The sequence below is a fragment of the Nipponia nippon genome, unplaced genomic scaffold, assembly GCF_047370975.1.
Source record: "Nipponia nippon isolate SJK-2023a ecotype South Korea unplaced genomic scaffold, ASM4737097v1 scaffold_3, whole genome shotgun sequence".
Taxonomy (NCBI): domain Eukaryota; kingdom Metazoa; phylum Chordata; class Aves; order Pelecaniformes; family Threskiornithidae; genus Nipponia; species Nipponia nippon.
Window position 1 is genome coordinate 61,010,078 of NW_028262347.1, and position 21,294 is coordinate 61,031,371.

At 40.3% G+C, this 21,294-nt stretch overlaps 1 protein-coding gene across 3 annotated transcripts in view; it reads right to left on the reverse strand.

The window, feature by feature from the left end:
- POLR3B (RNA polymerase III subunit B) overlaps positions 1-20,096 on the reverse strand; it is an 80,430-nt gene extending 60,334 nt beyond the window's left edge. For 2 of the 3 annotated variants that reach the window (XM_009474166.2, XM_087766646.1), the window contains exons 1-9: positions 19,972-20,096; positions 18,856-18,888; positions 16,370-16,426; positions 16,220-16,284; positions 15,645-15,720; positions 12,322-12,422; positions 8,577-8,668; positions 7,263-7,380; positions 6,101-6,209 (exon numbers count right to left, since the gene is read on the reverse strand). In XM_009474166.2, coding sequence (XP_009472441.2) covers positions 6,101-6,209; positions 7,263-7,380; positions 8,577-8,668; positions 12,322-12,422; positions 15,645-15,720; positions 16,220-16,284; positions 16,370-16,426; positions 18,856-18,888; positions 19,972-20,043 — 723 coding nt within the window. In that variant the 5' untranslated portion in view covers positions 20,044-20,096. The remainder of the gene's footprint in view (positions 1-6,100; positions 6,210-7,262; positions 7,381-8,576; positions 8,669-12,321; positions 12,423-15,644; positions 15,721-16,219; positions 16,285-16,369; positions 16,427-18,855; positions 18,889-19,971) is intronic. The other variant, XM_087766645.1, reaches the window with a different exon arrangement.
- Positions 20,097-21,294: the final 1,198 nt, after the last annotated feature.

Below are 21,294 nucleotides of genomic sequence, written 5' to 3' on the forward strand. Positions count from 1 at the left end.
ATACATTTATCTAACGCACACCAAATGCAAGCTGATAATATATCACCCTATTTCTGTCCACCAGGTTAATTTTAGGATGGCAACCAGATTGTAAGAGTCATGTAAAAAGTGAACAAAACAAGTCGGGGAAAAAAAAGTCAACCTGCAGTTTTACTATGTTCTTTCATCCATTAAAAAAACAGAAAGCCACAGTAAATTAAAGAGGGTTGATGATTTCTTCTAACTTGATGAATTCTCTGATCAAAAGTCTGACAAGAAGATGAGAATAGGACATATCATTATGCCCATGTAGATTTTCTAGTTGAAGTTTGTAGCAGCAAACTCACTTGAGAATTCTGAATTTCTGTGTGGGAAAGGCTGGGATCTGCCACCAAATAATACATGTTGTATTGTTAGATAAGTGCAAATTGGGGGAAATTAATTTATGAGTAATGACTAAGAACTTAGGCAAATCACTGAAAAAGATGTGCTGATACAACAGCCTAAAAGTAGACCCATTTATTCCCCTCTGTACTCTGAACAATCATGGGCAGAGCTGCAGACACAAATCCACCTACATGCAACACAACAGGGCAAGCAACAGGCACATGCTGGTATCAGATAATTTGTAATTTTAACACTTTCTTTTTTAGTAAATTTGGCCCTGATGTTGCACTCTACTAAAAAAAAAAAAAAAAAAAAAAAGTACTCCAGAGTTAGCCTGTAACATCACTAGGATAGCAACAAAATATTCCTGGGTTGTTGCTTGTGTTACAGAAACACTGAGGACATGCAAAGTAGGAATGGGTCCTATGCTTAAAGTGCTCGTGATCCCAGGACAAAGCTGAGGAAAAGGGAATTAACATAAAAGCAAAGCAGGAACCAAGATGTCTTGTTTATTTTTGATTGGAAGGCAATGTTACAACGGGATAATTTTACGGGGGGGTGGGGGAGTGGAGGGGAAAGAGACATTGCAAAGGGATAACTTAACAGTAGCAGTGAAAGGATGAGGAAGGAGACGGTGGCAGGCTGTCGAAGAATATGGTTGGAAGGCTAGTAGTCAATGGACACAAGACAGACAAGTCAAAGCAAACATTCAGAATATTCAGATCATCCTGAGTTCAAGTGGGAGAAAGTGGTCCAACTGGGGTCAACCGCTTCCTAGGACTGGGGAGGTTCCTGTTGCCCAAGACGTGTGTGTGTGCACACGCGTGTGCGCACACACACATGTGTACATATGAGAGAGTGTGCATGAGAGAGCACGAGCCCAGCTCTTCCTCCCCCAGCTTGTGTCTTAATGATGATGTCTAGGCGTTTCCATGGCACGTCCCTAGAATGTAGTTCTGCAGTCCATCAGGCTAAATTACAGAATGGAGACAGGCAGATGACTGGATTAAAAAGATGTCAGGGAAGTTCAGGGTTGACATCACAGACAGAATTGGTCTGGAGCTTTCATAATTCAAAAGATACGAGCTATGAAACTGCAGCCATGGGAACCTGTAATTCTGCAGATCCAGTAAGACCCTCATTCAGCTGTTCCTCTAGAGTTGCATCTTAACAGCTCCAAGACTAACACAGGTTTGTAAAAATGAAACTCGACCTGCTGTTCAAATCTTTTGCCACAGGTCCTAGAGTGGCTCCTTATAGTTCCCACATAAACTAAAGATACTTCACCTAGCAATTCAGGTCGTAAAATTCAACTTTTAAGTCCCCCTAGGTTACTTATAATTCTCTTCCTTCCCCAACCAGTTTTGGTGCAGCATGCAACCTTCGTTTACTTCAGCTCCCAGGACTCACTCAAGTCTACTGAATCAAGATCACAAACCCAAAATAAAAATAGCCCTTACCTTAAAACGGATCTAGCTCCCTGCAATGTAGGGAGCTCCCTGCAAAAGCAGCAGCACCACCTCACCTGTGACTCTGGTGTTTTTCAGGACAGAAACACCCTTGAGTACTACCCGAATATTCCACACCTCCTCTAATACTCATTGCTACCTAAAACTGTGCGAGCCCCCCAGGTAAAGTGTGCGTAGCTCATAGCCTGCATATTCAAAAAAGCCACTACGCACAGTTCACACAGCCCTATGATCTGTGCACAACTGACACACAGCTAAAACAAAGGTCTCCTGGGGTTGCAAGTCAACTCGGGACATCCTAAATACCATTTTGGTTGCATATGTATATTAAATAATGAACAGTGTTACACAGGAAGCAGGAAGCAAATTAGTTGTGTCTGTTTCCCATTACAAGGCAGTTAACAGCCTTTTAAAAACCTCAACAAATACATACTTTGGGCGCAAAATTGCCCCATTTATATCACTACTTCAAACAAAAAACTGCATTTACATATATAGAGGCTGCACAAATGCTCATCACTTTCAAGAAGAAAGGTTAGGGGAGAAGTGTTTAAGCTAGCACAGCAACAAAGCACTAACTTCCCCACATCTGAAGAGCAGACACTTCAAGTCTGTCCTAGAATAGTGCCAAGACCATGCCTTTTGTAGCCTATCAAACTTCAGTTAGCTGTGGTCAATGTGCTAAACTTCACAAAACCGCAACTTACATGTGTTCAGCACAACTAGCTGTTGAATCTCTGAATATGACAATCACAAAGATCCTCACAGGTCTGGATGGCAGAAAAGCAAAGCAGCAGAACAAGGTCATTCAGGCTTGCAGTTTAGAAGAGACTATGCATAAGGATGCACTAGCAAGGCAGATGCTCCCTTTAGGGTGACTCTGCGCAGCCCAGTCCCCCACCTATCCAGATCACGGGACCGTAGGATCCACACTCTTTCCACCCCTCCCCACAGCCCATGCACCTGGGTTTCCTTCCTCACCATGAAAGAAAAGAAAGGATGGGGAACACTCTATGTTCAGGTCTTGCCCTAGCATGCAGCTAAGATGTGTCCGTGACTCATGCCTGAAACACAGAAGTGCTCTTAGATTCTAGTTAAAGGGAGCTCTTTATGAATTTTAGGCCTCAGCTCTGTCAGTGGGTGGTGTTTGTAATGCTCTCTACTTCACAGCCCTTGCTTTTGACAAAGATGTCTCGGGGATATTAGTACACTTCCACTTTACAGTTGCAATAGCTTTAAATCCACATTAGATCACAGATCTCCAGTACTTGCTTTCTTTTCTATGAAGTTACAATGATTTTCTGTACCCGATCTACATCTTAAATCATTTGGAGGAACACTGGGCCATTTAAAGCTACCGCGACTAGAAAGACAATCCAAAATTACCCAACCTTCTCCCACTGACTTTCAGATAGTCCCTGACAAAACTGCCCCCTCTAGCTGGCCCATGCACTGGATAGCAGCCCTCTACCAATTGCTAGTCATTTTCTTAGTCAAAACACAGAGGTCTGTGAAACATGGTTGCAGCCTGGATGCTGGTCTGCGAGGAAATGCAGAGCAACAGATTTTTGTCATTGCTTTCTCAGTTTATTTTTTTAATTGAAAATTATACAAGCAGTTGCTACAGTAAAAGTTAAGGATGCAAAGGCAATCAAAACTTAAGCTGTACAGACAATCTGTGGTCTGAACTTTGCCCCTTGGAGGTACGTATCTCTGTATTACAAGAAGCAGAACACTTACTAGTAACGAGGAAGACCCATGCTCCATGCCCAAGGCTTGAGTCTCAGCAGAAAGGAATTATTTTCCCTACTTCCTTTTCAACAAATCTCTTGTGTATAACACTGCCATGTGAGAGAGCTGAGGCTACACAGGGATCCCTAAGTTAGGGATTTTCCAGTTTCAGGGCTGTAGCATTTCTAACCTTGCTTCTAGTAGTTAACTACAACAAAGTAATACCACATTACAGCAATGCCCAAGAAAGAAAGATCAGAGGCTGGTGTCTGCCTAAGAATCATTGAAAAGACTATCTGGAGTTTTTAGTTTCCAGCTGGAGACTCATCGGAAGTGGACAGAAGACCCCTGAAGTTCACATGTCATTAAAGGAAAGGTAAGGAAAATGACCCCTCATGACTACAGTTAAGTGCCGGTCAAGAATGGAACATTCAGAATAGTTAAAGTGGATGCAGCTAATTTGCTAGTGGATTAAATCAATATAAATCTTTGAAAAGCACTATGACCAAGAGCTTCTAACAACTGTAACCCCTTATTCAACAAATAAATGAAAAATTATGCAACCTTATCTAGAATATAAAAGATACATATAGGCAGGGGGATAATTATAGCAAGTATTGTCAGAAGGTGATCAAACAGTCAGCAAAATACTGCTTAAAAAATACCCCAACAACGACCTCCTCAGACTTAATAACCCAGAGCAGTTACTCTTCTGTGAGCAGGTATTTATCTATACCAGCAGGGGGTGACAAAATGTAATAACAGTCTGTAAGTGAAGTGAAGGCAGAATCCAGCTGTTTGGTACTCGAGCAAATGGATTAAGAGCCACATTAACATTTTCCTGCAACAGAAGAGTTGTGAACTTAATCCTGACACTTTTATGTGCATTTCTGTCCACAAATAATTTTTCAACCTCCTTTAACACTGGTCACTAAAACCACATGATCTCCAACTACTCAAAGAGATTAGCTTAATCAGAGATAACAGACATTTGTTTCTCAGGCCTAAATCCAATTATTAAACTATTTTCTCGTACCAAATCCAAAGCAATTCCTACAAGAAAACCGGTTCTTACAACTCTCAATCAGCCAAAGAGCTGTGGCAGTACAGAAAAGCCTGTAGTTGCCAACGCCAACAAATCAGCACTGCTGGCACAAACTGTTTGGATGATGTGAGCAAGTACTGCCCTCTCCTGGCAATTGATTTCCTCGAGCGATTATCACCTCCCCAAACCTTCTGTGCTGTAAACCATTACACTGAAGACGAAAAGGGAGCTACAGGATTTACTTCTCTTGGTGGCTAGATCCAGTCAGAGGCATTTTTGTGCCATAAGGCATCTTCCCTGTGAACAGTGCCTCCAAGACTGCTGCCCAGTTTCCTTCAGCACACGTGCTGCACCAGGCTGCAAGCCTATAGGCAGCAGTGAAGCCTCCAGGACAGGAAGGAGTGAGTTACCAGCTGCTGGAGGACAGGTCTTAGCCTAAGGCCTGCCCATGCCCTGCCGTCTTCTCCAGCGGCCGGACCGTGCGTGTCCACCCACCACCTTTACTGGCTGTAGCCCATGCATTCGATACCACAGACAGATGGCTACCAGCCTGCTTCCAGTCCTGTTGGGCAGCTAGGGAGTAATCGTTATGTCTTCAGTTGTGTGCACCCTTGAATTAATTAAATTAAACGAGAGAAGCAGAGGGCGAAAGAAAGTAGTTCTGGCATTTTCACAGGCAACGACGGCCAAGGCATGACACTGTTACCAGCTCAGCTGGCAGGGCAAATACTCCCTCATTCTTGCCCAGAATCAGTGGCGGATGCCTCTCACAGCCCTTTGTCAGTCCCACCAGAGATCACCTCAAAGCTACGATGTCTGTTCATGCATTCAGGGCACTGAAGATACTGGTGAGTGTTCCTGAATCAGGCAGAGCTCATTCACAGGGGAAGGTAGTAAACTGCCAAGAAATGCAAGCCATTCCAGTAATCTTAAAGGTTTTAGGAATAGGTCTAAGAACTGCAAGATGTCCCCAAAGGGTAAAAGTTTTGTTTACAGTTATGACTGGAAGTCATGCATAACGAGCTCATGGCTATGTCATGTCCCTGGATCTGACACAAAGGGTGCTGAGCTACTCAGCAGTCCACAAGTTGGAGGTGGGGGCAGGGGGGACCTAAACCAGAAACAAAGACCCTTAACACAAGTTTGCAACATAGCTCATAACAAAAGAAACCAAAACCCTTCCGACTTTCTGTAGCAACAGAAGCACAGGCAGCAGTGCAGAGGGACCTTACAGAGCAGTGAGGGGGTAGCAGGCATTTGTCTTGGCACAGCAATGCTCTCCTTGCAGAAAAACGCAGTGCTGTGTCTCCTTTTTGCTGTACAATAAGGATGACTTCCCAGGCGAAAAAAGTGTGCACTCTGTAAGCCCTGCCACGTCCTTCTGTACGTATTAACTTCTGAGAGCTGCTGCCCATCTTCATTCTTCAGCTATAGCACAGCTTTTTTTCCCCCCCTTTTTCTTTTTTTTCCAAACCAACAGTTGTATTACCTTAAATATGATAGCAATGGGAATATCTTCGGACAGAGTGTTGTGCCTCAGGTAAAATCTTCCTTGTTTCACAACCATATTTGTTCTGCTCTTCTTCTCATGAGTGGAACTGAAGTTAAAAAAAATATATTATGTCCAACAAAAAGTTTGCACTGACACTCCTAGAAATCTTCTGTATAAAACTTATCAAGCTTGAGCAATCTTTCAGCTGAATTAATCCCACTTTCTCCTCTTCTAAAAATTATATTAAAACAGCCAGACATCACCCTGCAACTCCAAGGTAATAGGGTATTATGAAATTTAGACTACCTTGCCATTTTCAATAATTTGTGTAGTACAAAAATATTTGATTTTTGTTTCCTTCTCAATCGCCTTTAAAAGCTTTTACACCAATTTGATTTAGAAAGTCAGACAAAAAGTTACATCCAATTTCCACTGCAGTAACTTCATGTTACTTGCTGCAAAATGAGACCAAATACCATCAATTAGGAAGTGCACTTTCATAGAATCATAGAATCGTTGGAAAAGACCCTTAAGATCATCGAGTCCAACCGTTAACCTATCACTGCCAAGTCCACTACTAAACCGTGTCCTTAAGCACCACGTCTACCCGTCTTTTAAATACCTCCAGGGATGGAGACTCAACCACTTCCCTGGGCAGCCTGTTCCAGTGCCTGACTACCTTTTCGGTGAAGAATTTTTTCCTAATATCCAACCTAAACCTCCCCTGGCGCAGCTTGAGGCCGTTTCCTCTCGTCCTATCACTCGTTACTAGGGAGAAGAGACCGACCCCCACCTCGCTACAACCTCCTTTCAGGTAGTTGTAGAGAGCAATAAGGTCTTCCCTCAGCCTCCTCTTCTCCAAACTAAACAACCCCACTTTGTTATGTCAAAAATCAGACTTGGTTTTCCTAGTCAGGGACGAATCCTGAAGTATATGAGCAACTCCCACCGATTTTTGTGGGAATCCTGTACTAACTGATTTCAGGATTGATGTTTTAGCATACAAAACGATAGTAGCAAGAGACGGGCACTGAATGTCTACAGCTTTTTCCTTTTAAACTATATTAGGAAGAAAACTACACAGCTACTTCAACTACAACAATGAACTTTTAAAGCCTTTGTTTTATCTCCTTTATGTAATTGCAGGCATTTACCATACCTGGTAACAGAAGCGCCAACTGTGCCTTTTCTATCAGCTTCCACAATGATTCTGTTTTTGGATAACTGCTCTTGAATAAGAATTACTTTCTCTACACCTTTAACAATGAAGTAGCCACCTGTTCAATAGAAAAGAAAGATTCTGCGTGTAAGTACCCTTGTGCCTTACTCGCCTCCTTCAACATGCCTTTGAATATAAATTACTAGAAAGTAAACAGTAAGTAGACAACAGACAAAACAGGAGAATAAATTCACCCTTAAAAGAGTAAAGAACAAACTCTGTGTGGAACCTATGATAACTATGAAAATATTCCACCAGACTAAGGCTCACACACAGTATTCTGGATCTAAGACTTTATTTGGGAAGTACTTGGATAGCAAGAATGCACAGGCACACCAAAAACTCCAAAGCTGTAGAAAAACCCAAACCTGTAAGGTAACCACACTTATTAAAAGATGTTATAGAATTGTTAGTTCTACAAATTAGGTAAAAATATTGCCTGTCAGAAGAGTATATCATAAGGACATCAAAAAAGAACTGGCCATTTCAGATGCTTGGTATCAAATAAAGAGAGTAAGTCTTCCATAATTACTGACTTGCTCTCTCCAGCACTCCAGGGAGAAATTTCTTTTGTATTACTTTTAAAAATGCATTTTAATTCCCTTGTTGTATCTAAGACAATATAAGGAATCTGCACATGAGCCATGTTAGATTCCTCTCTTAAACTGTAGCTATCTGTTAACACTCCTCCAGCACAGCACGTCATGTCACTCTATCTTGCCATCACAAGCAAGCACAGCACATGTCCAGTGCAGGCTTCAAAGGCAGCTGATAAAAACCAAAGTAGTTGCTTGCTATAACCCTTCATTCCTCTCTACATTTCAAATATTATCATGTAACACTTTATTCTTGCTTTACAAAAGGCAGCAAATGAGAGTTCGCGCTCTGGAGGACACCATTATACTCCAGTCTGCCTTGGTCCACTTCATTTTCATGAACGAACTCCATCTCTGTTCCCATATAACACATCATTGTACAATACTATACACACTTCTCAACTTCTTCAAAATTTTGGTGTACTGTTTTTGTGGTTGAAAACTCTGTCTGCAAATACAAATATTCCATGCTGTCAACCATTTCTTACTATTTTCAAAAGCCTGTCGATTTCTTTTAGTTACAAGCATACACTTGAGCTCAAAAGTTCCCACAGCGACGTCACAGTGGCAAGAAACATACCAATGGGGTATTTCTTTGCTGAAAAAGATTTAAAACTAAAAGCACAGATGGGAAAAAAGAACACGAGTGCAAACATACCTGGATCTAAAGGACATTCGTTAAGTTTGGCAAATTCTGCTGGAGTTTTCCCAGTAAGAACACAATTGGAGCTACGCAGCATTATAGGCATTCTGCAAGAAAACCAGTTACACTTTTATTTTAGATTCAGATAGAAAAATATGAATAGTCAAATTCAGAACAAAAACCGTGCTGAACAAACTGGAGGAAACATGTTTAAGGTAATTAGAACACATGCAAGCTGTGAACAACAGGTTTTTCCTTTAATCCCACCTTATTTCATTGAACATGTAGTTTGAAAAGAGAAACCCGAAATTGGACATCTACTGGCAGAATCTGTAGACTTCCTATTTAATTTTCATGCAGCTACTACAGGCCACCATAACAAGCACAGTCACCAAGGCCAATGATTACTAGTACAAAGACTCCTGGTCCCCAAAAACAGTACAGTCTGCACTGAAGAACATGCCATTGCAGATCCACTGTTACCAGTTTTAATTAGAAAAAGCTAGTTCAGATCTGATTTTCCCACACAGCAATCACACCCTATGGCTGCAGACAGATAGTGCCCCTAATACATAACCGAGGCATAAAGTTTCCCCAGTAGCAGCTCTGGTTTCTCTGGTGTCTTAGAACAGAAGCCTACAGCAAGCATTTTGTGAAGCAACACGAAGTGGTGGAAAAATATTCCAAGAAATTAAAACCAAATTCTACGCTTAGGGAAGGGAAAAAAAAAAAAAAAAAGAGAAACTAAAGACGCACAGACTGGATATAAGGCATAACTTCTTCACCATGAGGACAGTCAAGCAGTGGAACAAGCTGCATGGAGAAGCTGGACAGTCTCCACCCATGGAGATCTTCAAGACCTGGCAGGATAAGCACTGAGCGAGCTGGTCTGATCACAGAGCTGACCCCATTTTGAGCAGGAGGTTGTACTAGAGACCTCCTGAGGTCTCTTCCAATCTGAATTATTCTACCACCCTGTGATGAAGTCAGGGAATGTTCAGGTTCATTTGGTTTTGTGTGTTTACACTGCAGTCTTACTAGGAATTTGGCTTATTCAACAACTAACTAGCAATGATTTTGCAGTTATTATTAAAAAGGGTACTTTTATAGTCAGCTTCATAACATACCTTTCCGCTCTCAGATTTTTCATTAAAACTTTTGAAAGACAGCATATTTTACTTCCAAAGAAAAAGCTGCATTTTGCACAAGATAAAAACACCTTATCACTATGTCTACCAAAAGACCTCCATGCCCTTTAGTCTCTTCTACAAAAAAGTGGACATTTGATCCAGCTTAAAGAATTTGACTCCTTGGTGGACAGATTTTGTAAGACTTATGTTCCAGGTGTTTGCTAAGACATATTTTGACAAAATTTATCCATGAGTTCTACTATGCAACTATTTGCAACCTCAGAGATATTTCATTCAAAATTACTTCAACAAAAATTAAGATTAAGCAGCTTTTGCTAATGAAGTTATATTTCTTTTATTCAAATCTTATCAATTATTTCAATTTCTTGGCCATTTTTATATTCTTATATCTTAAAAGAAAACTGATGAACTCAAAATTCTATGTTTTTGAAGAGAATAAAAAGCTATCTTCTCACTGCAGTGCTCTATACAGATAACCTACTTGCTTCAGTCATTTCACTGAGAAAGTGTTTCCTAGAGATAAGAAGCTTCATATGACAATCAGAATCATGTATCACACACATGATATGCCTAATGCATTGGCTATTTGTATCAGAAACAGTAGCCAGCTGGCATAAGGAAACTCAAAATGGAGTACATAAATGCCATCACTGAAAACTCCAGTGAAACAGATGTCACCAAGTATCTAGTCTTTATTTCACTTGCAAACAATAAAATATTTTGCAGCTAACATGAGACACAATAGTAAGGTTTTTTTGAGGACAGAATCTAATTTTTTAAATATCTGAAGTTATCAGGAAGAATGGGAAGAAAAAAAAAAAAGAAAATGGGAAAATGAAGTTATTGAATTTCTGTGCATAAAGACACAGAAAATGGGTACACTAATTTGGAATGCTATTAAGTATTCAAAGGGAATTTTCCTTTTTAAAGACACAAAGATATTGTCCTGGGGTTTTTTTGTTTCTAATGCACAGGTTATCAGTGACTCTGCCAAACAACAGAAATAAGAGAGAAAAGAACACAGCTTTCCTGTCACAGTCTGAACCACATGTCAAACGAGCATTGTATACACTCATCTGGCAAAAGAAAACCAGCATAATACTAGGGATAGCTGAGAAAAATTATTTCCCATGGAAATAATAACTGGTTATTAACAGCTTTTAACAGCAAGAAGACTTTTTGCATGTATGTCCTTAAAACCCGTCAGATGACGTAACTTTATTTTTTAATGGAGAATATTTACTTTTTTTGCCGTGACTTCACTTTATAGCAGAAAGAGAACAATTTACAGGAACAGGCCTTAATGTAAGATGCAACATACTACCACTGTGCAGTAATTTAGTCTTTTCCAGTATGTTACGGATGCTTTACAAGTCTTCTTCACCCCATTTTTTTTTTTAGAGAGATGTAGACAAATGTCTAGACTAGTTCTTGTTGTGCTTCTTTTAGCTATAACTTATCCTTTAAAGTACTGCATTTTGCATACATACTGATAATGTATTTTTGTGAAAATACACATTTACTTGAACTTTTTAATTTGCCTATAGCACACACCATGAAATAATTCAAAGGACTCAAATTTAGATGGTCTTTTAAGAACTTTTCTTAAGAAATTACTTAGAACAATAAACTGTTACTACAGCTACAGAAGCTTGGTTTTGTAAATGCATTGCTGTGTATCATGTTCTATTGACAGAGTTAAAGTATTTTTTTAATATGAAAGCTTAAAATTTCACTACAAGAAGTGTAGCTCCTTAAGCATCTATCTTCTCTTTCCTGCCAGTATTCTACCTTTGGTAAGATGCACAGTCACACAGTAAACAATCTCTGTAAGGCACTGACCTTTAAAGCTAGCAGGGTGGGTCTTTAAGAAACTTTGTTTACAAAAGACAGGCACCTTTACTGCCTTTAAAATGGAATTTTGCTTTCAGTAAATGCTAGACCTGCTAGGTATTTTGCCTTTTTGGTATGGTTAAGAGCTTGTTTTTCTCCCTAAGGCACATTATTTTTTCTTCAAGAAATTATATGTTCTTCACAGTACTAATAACCTCAAGTCATTTGACAGCCTTTAGAAAAAACCAAAACACTAAAAAATCCTCAACATTTCTCCACAAAGCTCAGCCTTGGCTCTAAACCAAACCAATTTTAGAAGAGAGCTTAACCTCATACAGAAGAACTAATGCTTGCTTTACTGGTTTTACCATCCACCTTCCACAGATGTATCCCTACATATTATGTATGAAAGACTGAGTAATTTGCCTACAAAGCAAACATGATTATTTTCATTTTGCAATAATGCGACTTGCAGCTCCAATATTCTTTCATATATTTCCCTCTTTGGTTTTATATCAATGCAAACATAGACAACATCCATCCTTACATCCATCCTTCTTTGGAAGGAGACAGATTTCTAGAAGCTTTTGCAAAACAAAATCTTATGACAGAACCTAACAATCACATCTTGTACAGCTGTTCATCAAGATTTGCCTGCTCACTGTTTCTTTTAACAAGGAAGCAAGGTTAGCCTACATTTATTTTGCAGTAATAACTCTTCCCAACACAGCAGCAAATTAAAACTAATACCAGAAGCTCAACATACGGTATCTTACCTGCCAATGGGTAATGCATTGCGTATGATCCTCTGGCTACCTCGTGTATATTCAATGTCCACCGTAATCGGGGCAGAATAAGTCATGTCTCTCAGGCGGCACTAAAAGGAGAGAACAGTCATGTGGTTAGATGTTGGCTTACAAGCTGAAGAGTCTCTCTTAAAACATCCCATGTTTGCCCTGTCTCCTGTAAGTCCTCACACAGAAATCAAGCAAAGCGAAGCTTGACCAAGCTCTTCATAGTACCTGGACTATGTCTGACAAGAGTCCCCTGTTTAAAACAAAACAATTATTGTGATGCTTCAAAAGCAGCCAGTGGATCTGTGTCCTCAGAGGACAGCACTGCAGAGCATAACTTCTAAATTGTTTAATTAAACAAACAGGCCTAATCAGCAGAGCTGACACAAAGACCATACTATGCCACAGGCTCTGAGAGCAGTGCTCAGCTCAGGGACAGTTCTATATGAAGACTCTCAACAGCTGAAGAGTTGAGCTGTTGTATGAAGTTTGATAGAAGGGAAACACATGAGTAAGAGAGATACCGCACTACCTTATTAAGAGAATGAGCAAATCTCTCTGTATGGTACCGTTTCTAAAGATGACTTACAGAAGGCTCACTACAGTATCACTTTCTGTAAAGGTTCCCAGAATTTGTCTGCAAATTCCACAGATAGCAAGACAAGCAGGATATACATATCTAGGGCATTATATAGCTCAAGGCTCAATCATTTCTAATCCGATCTTTCTGGTCTGCTCTTCCCAACTTCACTCTACGACTCTGCTGCTAGCCCTTAAGGTATTGCGTATCTTCATGCAAGACAAGGTTTATTGCATTTGCTGAATGCAACAGAGCAACTCACAGCAGGTCATTCATAACCTCACTGAGCATTCTATATCTTTGAGCTCCAGGATTATAGGTTTATCAGAATTCAGATTTGAACATTTATGGTTCTGTAGTCTGTCAGTGTATTGATTATGCATTAATAAAAGGCAATTAAGATTGTGCTGTGCATTGAAGATGCAGCTGTATGGAAAAATATGCCTCAAGCATCCTTGCAAACTGAATGCTCCTCTCCACATTAAAAAGTAAACCACTTCTCTAGTAAAAAAATACGGATGTGCACCAGCAGTTTTCAGGCTGTGACTTGTAGGAAACTACGTGCCAATGTGCTCCCAGCAACTTCATCAGATTTAAAAGTAACTGAGAATATTTCCATTTTCTAATTACTTTAAATTCATCTCTATGAATAGTTCATGAAACTCCCATAAGAACTGCGTGAGAAGGAGAGTTAGACAGCTTCATTAGTATTACTTGGGGAAAAAAAGGCTTTGGGATTCTTTGTGTGTGCTTTGTCCACACAAGATACAGATATAAAATAAGAATTACACAGTGTAATATTCCAGCACTTGTATTTTTGTATCACCTTCCTTGTGGTAACTTCTCCTTACATTAGATACCTAGAGGTAAAAGACAGGTGTGGTTTGATCTTCAAGGAAACAAAGGACAAAAAACTTCCCAAATTTGGTTGAAAATAGGTAAAATACTCAGACCCTTATGAAAATCTGACCATTTTAGGTGTCTTCGGGAAGGCATTTTATAAGCCTCTAACAGGGAAATGTAATGACATACTCGTAAGTATCCAATCTTTTTGTTTTGTTTGTTTTTTTTTTTTTGAATTGCACCCCTGGTTTGACCTGATCAGCATCCTATTTAAGAAAATAACCATGGCCTTCACATGTGTATAACACACTGAAAAACAAGCGAAATGCACTAGCATTATGCATCAAGGAGGATATATCTGAGATGCAAGAGTAGGTTAGTCTAAATCCAAGGTCAATATGCTCTATGAAGCATTTATTTTGCCCTCCTCTGCATGTACAGCCACTTTAGTTATAAGGTAAGCAAGCATTTTGATACCTAGATTCTTGGATATGAGTTGTTGGCCACAAACAATTTTTCGTATGCAATTTCATTCATATATAAAAAATGTTTCCTGTTGCATTCAGACATTCATATCTACTGATTTAATGTTAGCTACACATTTGTGAGATGCATAAGCTGTCCTGTATTACATCTAATTGCACTGTTGATGGATGAGTTATTGGCTTTACTTAAAATCTTTCCATCGAACTGAATGAGATTTGAGTCAGGTCACTGGAGACAGAAACGTGGCTATGCACAAGAGGCAGCCACTAGATGGCTTTTTTTTAACAGAATTTCTCCAAAGCACAGAATGTATTTCATGATAGAGTCTAAAGTGTGCCACATACACTACATGAAAAAAAAAAACAATCTAACTTCAAGTATCAAGTGTATATAGAAAGGAAAAAAGAATCTGATATGTGAACTGATTTATTGGGTTGATAACAGGCTGTATACGGGTAAACGGGTGCAAGTTCCAAGCTCAGTTCCCATTCTGAGGCCAAAAAGATTTTGTCAGTACCTCTGTTGCAGTGGTATAAACCTCAAAGCACAGCAGCAGCAGAGAAATACTTTGTTCCTGAGCAATCTCCGAAGGGAACTGAATGGCTTTAGACACCTGGAAGCAATCCTAAAAGGTCCAAACCTTATCTTAGTTTATGGCTTTCTTATATGTACAGAAGCTACCTTACATCCTGCCAAAAGCAACATGGTCTGATTTCAGTCACAGCAGCATTTGTTCTCCAACATGCATCTTTATTCCAGAAGTACACAATCCATTTATTAACCTACATGCTTACAGCAGTGCAAAGAAGTTAAATATACTGCCCATAAGGCTATCGTTCTTCTGCAGTTTCTTATAATTTTATCTCAACTTCCATCTGTTTCTGCTCAAAGTTTCCATGTTTGCTCTCTGACTCAGACCTAAAAACTATGGGCAAAAAATCAGAGATACATTCCCAAAGCAGACTGGGAGGGAAAGGCAGACTGAAGTGACCTACGGTGCAGACAGTAGCAACACTAATATTAAAAAGAAGTTAATAAAAACACCAAAGAACACTATATTGTAGTGCGAGGACTTCAGTTCTGTCATAAGAAGAGCCGCAAGATTAAGCAAAAGAAGCACTTTTCACTACTTTCATGGAAACCCACTCAAATACAGTTACCATGAAACACTCGACATAGCTATTCGCACATCATAAAAAAAATCAAATTAAAAAATAAAATAAAAAAAATTATTACATGATGTTTAAATCTCTGAGACTTCTTTCTACAGTGATGGTGGCATGCACTGTATCACCTAATGTAGCATGCATGTACTCAAAATAAAGTTATATGTAGCTACTATCCAAGATATTCCCAAGATCAAACAAACAAACAAGACAGATGCAAACATTAATACCTCATGAGGTGATACAGGTCGTGTCACATTGAAGCTTTCTTCCACATCTGGAGTACCCACATAGATATTGAGGTACCTGTAATACAAACAGTTCCAAAATGAGCAATGAGCCAAATACTTTTCAGGCGACCTGAAGGAAGCAGAATTCTGCATATACTGAAAAATGAAGTTACTTTGATGAACGTAGGTTGATTAATAATGAGCAATGATTCTTCCCAAAGTAACTCATTGTATTTGAGCTGTGTTCTAGTTAGTTAAAATTTAAACTGCACATGCAACAAACCCCAAGTTACCTTTGCAAAGAGACAAAAAGAAACTCCCATCTGTCATCTGAGATTACTAAATTACAGAAAAATGGTGACATAAGGTATTGTTAACAGTTGGCTATTAAGTCTGCTTCACATGATTATTCTTTAAATCTTGCCATCTTTCAATGCTCCAAATAAGAGATAAGTCATGGAAAATACTCTCTTGAATCATACGTGCACAGGTGCCTAGAAACATTTTATAGCCAATAACAAACCCATGAGATAGTACGCTTGCTACTCCTGATACGGAAATCATTTCATGCTTACTTCAAGTACCACATTGGGTCAGCATCACTTGTAACTTTTTCATTGGCCTTCATGATTTTCTTTATCTGGAGGGGGAAAAATAAAACAAAACAGAATCATGTGCCTGTTCTGAGTACTAAGAGCCATTCTCTTCTCACCAAGAAAGCATACCTCTACGTTGATGAAATAGTTGAATGAGTCTATGTGCTGCTTCACAAGTCCTTTCACCTGGAAAATACACGCATGCAGCAAATAAAATTAGCTTCACTAACATTAATCATACAAGGCAGAAATTAAAATATAAGCATTTATAAGTGCTTTTGGATCCGTGCTAAATTCTTCCAGTTGACAAACTTCTGAGAAGTGCCTGAACAATCAGTCTGGTTCTACACTGTACATTTTCAGGCTTACACCAGAGCTGTCATTGTTCTTTGAGTCAGAAAAGTAATTCAGTAACTGTACAAAGTAAACACCCAACAGACTTCGAAATTCACGTAAAGAAACAAGAGCCACTGCAAGTCAAAATATTTTATCAGTTTGCCATTATTTTGAAATAATTTTAATCATTTATAGTATAACTAACCATGTGTGCTGCTTGAGAAGGAAGTTGTCTGCACTCTAACAAGAGCAGCTGGCATAAAGAGGAATGAGAGGGAGGGCCAATGAGACAGGGGAGATGGAACAGAAGTGGGGTGTGCAAGCGAGAAGTCAATACGCAAGGAAACAGTCACAGGAGGGCAGGACACTCATAAGAAATCAGAGTTTGATTTGTAGGCACAAAGAGCAAGAACATGCCCAGAGGTAATATCACACAGAATCAACAGTACCCCATTCCCTCAGGTAATGAGTTGATAGAGTACATTTCAAGGATTTCAGTTGAAGGCATTTAAGGCAATCAAAAGAAGGGAGATTATAGTATGTAAAATGATCTGGGAAAGAAAAAAAAAGAAAGATTTTGGCTTGAAGGAATACTAAGAGAAGCATTCATTTTGCTAACAGATTGGCATTTGGACAAATAAAAGGCGTAACTATCCTAACTACAGTGCAAAATCCAGCCTTGAAAAGGGAAGAGGGCTAGCTGATATTGAGGCACATGCTCACAGAGAGCTTTAAGCTTTGAAACATCCCATGACAACTAACACATTACAAGACTTAAAACTTCATGCAGAAAACAGACACATTTACATAGTTCGCACGATAGGCAACAGTTCGTTCTGAAATTATTAGAAAGAAATGGGAAGCTTAGACTGACAAGTCCAGCTGCTCAATGAAGCCTCCATGGGTTAAGACAAAGGAGGAATGACTCCAGAGCAAAATTCTTTAGATAAGAGTTTCCCTAATTTACAAAACCATTGCACATCATATGATATAGGCAAGAAAATATTATGGATTTTTTAGTGTCTAGAAATCAGGCTGGTAGTTCTTTCCATTTTTTATGAGGCGATATTAACAGCTTTATTGAAAGAAAACTCCACTATAGAAACTGTAATGCACAACATCAGCTTTGTATAACTGTCTCACCGCTGGCATAAATAAACCAACATGCAACAGAAAGGCCAGACCACCATCAGCAGCCCTAGAGTAAAGGGCTCACTGGCTGGAAATAATGTGGGATGGCTACACTTGGCATGAAGCACACAGTAAATTGCACCTCACAATCAGCAGCCCTCCCTTTTTCACAGTCTCAAGAATTCGGACAATATCACTAGCTCAAGCTCGTGATGGAAGTTCACGTGGTTGCTAGGAGAGACACAGAAACAGGATTCATTAGGGCCCTGAAGCATCTTCACAGCCCTGAACCAAACTGAAAACGTACACAATCCGCAACTGACTTTTGAACTTTGTTTTCCTGCCAGGATCAAACACTCGAGGGTGCAACAAAAAGAGAAGTGCTGGTATTGAAACTGGGAAGGAAAGAAATTAACAAAATGAGGCTGAAAAGAACCTTGCTGAAGCAGGCAACACTTCCAAAGACTGATGACGGGTGCAGAAGTGGCTGCAATTCCCTGAAGGTACCTATGCACATCAGAGACTTTACCTGCTGTCTTTATGACACAATTTTCATTACTGAGTTTCTCCTTCCTAACTTCCAACTGTTTGTTAGTCCTGTTATTGCATCCAGTGGCATCTTATATAGAACTGTGCCTTCAACTAATACCAGATTATATGAGTAGCACTGAAATTAAGACACTAGCAATCTTTGAGTTCAGTCAAGCTCTGACTTCATGAGGGAAGATACACATAGATTCAAGCCTTTGCCGAATTGACATCTGTGGCTATATGCTTCCTATGACAAACACAACTACAAACCTAACACCACAGTCTTACATAAAGACAATGAATAGGGTCTCAGAGTGCCAGTAAAGCAGTAAAATAATCTGGAAAAATTACACATACACATTGTCCATTGAGAATAGCCATACAAAAATACAAACCTCTAAAAGGATGCCTCCACAAATTAATCTCGAAATTAATCAAGAAACCAATCTATGTAACAAGTTTCACCATAACTGCACGGAACTAAAAAAAATAATTGCAAAATCCACACGGAAGGTGAGGACACGTATTCTGGGAAGCAGCAAAAGCTAGAAGATGGGAACGTAAAGTTAGAAAGGAGACGAGGTATTCATGCCATGAAATGAGTGCATAACACTAACCTTTAGAAATGCTGGAAGAAGTCTCCATTTTTCCTGAAAACAAAAAACAGTTTGAAATATCTTTCCAAAGAGTGAACAAACATCTAAGATGCTTGAGGTTTTTGTTTGTTTTTTTAATTATTATTTTTAAACAGTAACATTATTTAAAATCAGATCTATTCACAAAAAAAAAAAGGCTGTCCGAAGCCAACCTAGAGGAGTAAAAACAAAACAGGGAGATGACTTGGATCATCTTAGTAAGCCATATGTGCTATGCAATATTTACTCAGGACGGAACAGGACATTGCCTTTTCTAAAAGCAATTTATGTGAGAACATATATTTCTTAGAATATTCCTTAGTACCATGTCCTCATTTAAGAAAAACTAACTTTTTTTTTTTGTCCTGTTAACACTGTAAATTATATTCCTAGCACGGGAAGATGTCCTATAACTTTTACTTTACAAAATATGTGCAAGAATCTCAGCCCTGGGAGCAGCACTTGCAGACACGAGTCTCTGTAAAACCTACCAGTACCCTAACTCCTACAAAGATTTAGGAAACCTATCTAAACAAAATACTGACAAGTGTAAGTATATCAAGGTTCCTACAAGCTTTTCCCCATTTCTGTTCTTCAGTGATCACAGGGAACATCACCTTACATCAGCCCCACCTTCTCCCCCCACGGCATGGGGAGCCCACCCCGGATTTGGGATGAGAGATGCAGGTGGAATGCAAAGGTGAGTAGGACCAGACAGCACAGAATGGGGCTGCATCACTCAGCTCCAGAAGAGATTATACTCTAATATGCGAAGAGCATCAGCACCTCATCATTTTAGGCTGACGCTCAGCACTTAGAAGTACACTGCAACGCTGTAGCCGTGGTGTAACGCTGTCCATGACGATGCAGGAGCACGCAGAGGAAGGAATCCACGGCAAAACACAGGGCGAGGCTCTTGGGCTCCATTTCTGACGTGCTCTTTCTACGCAAAAAGCTCAGCCCAGCCAAAGAGACCTGAAACACGGCCTTCATCTCCTCCCGCCCCCCACGCGAAGCCATCAGAAAACTGTAAAGGAACCACCGCTGAGGGCAGAAACCTCCGGTCCCCGCTGCCGCCCGCCCCACGCCGCCGCTAACCTCCACCGTATTCACAGGAGCCGCCGCTTGCTCCGGAGTCAGGGCCCCCAGCTCCGTGGCCAGCGCCTCCATCACCCGCCCGGCAGAGAAGCCGCAGCGGAGGCTGACGGCGAGGGACCCGCGGTGTAGCAGCCAAACGCGTCCCCCCGCCGCACCGGCGCGGCGCCCGAAGGTTCCGGGCCCAGGGAGGCCCGGTGGGGGTGAGTACAGAGACAGGCACAGACACACAGGCGAACGCGGGGCCAAGGCTGGGGGCTTTGCGCAGGGCGGTCAGGACTCTCCAGAACACCCCCTCCCAATGCCCTGGCTCCTCGTAGGGGAGTTTAATGCTTTTCAGCGTTCGGGGGTTTCCCCCCTGGATCCTGGAGCCGGTAACCGGCGCTGCCGGCCTCCTCTCCACCCCTCAGTGGGCCGCTGCAGGCCCAGGCGCGGAGCAATTAGGGTACAAACTGATTCTTTTACGATTTTTAGCATGCAAAGCAGCGTGGAGCATAAGCTTTTAGCATTATTGTCTTTTTCCAATCTTAGTGTTGAATGCCGCAGCTGGATCCCTTACAAACTGACCTTTTATTATTTTTTTTTCTTTGCAAGTGTCAGTGCTATAGAGACGCCAAAATCCCAGTCAAATAGGGGACTACTTATCTTCCCCAGTTTAAGATTAAACAAGATACATTCGTGATCTTTGCAGTAAGTTTTTGACAGTTTGCATATAATAATTGCTAAGTACGTTTTAAAAGCAGCGTGTGAAAACAGTACTTAGGCCCACAACATCTGCTCTGGCTCAGATTCTGCATGAATAAAGTTCGCTGAGTTTGGTCTGGGCTCCGTGCGTCCTGGACATGGAGGCCCAGCTTAAAGAGGAGAGGAGCAACATTTCAGACCACTGCTATTCAGTTTCCCGCCTAAAGCGGACACTCAGCCTGGAGAGCTTGTTTAATACATGGCAATCCTACAACACCCTACACAGCCTTCCATCTAACTAGCTACATGCTCACCAAGCAACTATTTCAGCCCGATGACCCATTATCCTGCAACCTGGTCTGTTAGCCGTGGTTAGTATGTAATCGGAAATCATGATTACTTCCACAACAGAAGACTATAATACATGAAAAGTGGGAGTTAGAGGATTAAGAGTTCCTTCTTACCTTTCTAAACCAAGCACCTATTAGAGTTGGTTAAGTTCTTTGTCCATTTTTTTTAACATCACTTACAGGAAACCTAAGTTCTATCAGACAGCACAAACTTTCAGCCATAAGTTTACTCCAAAATGTTTGTTCCTACTGCATAACTGGCAAAAAAAAAAAAAAAAAAAAGAAAAAAGGA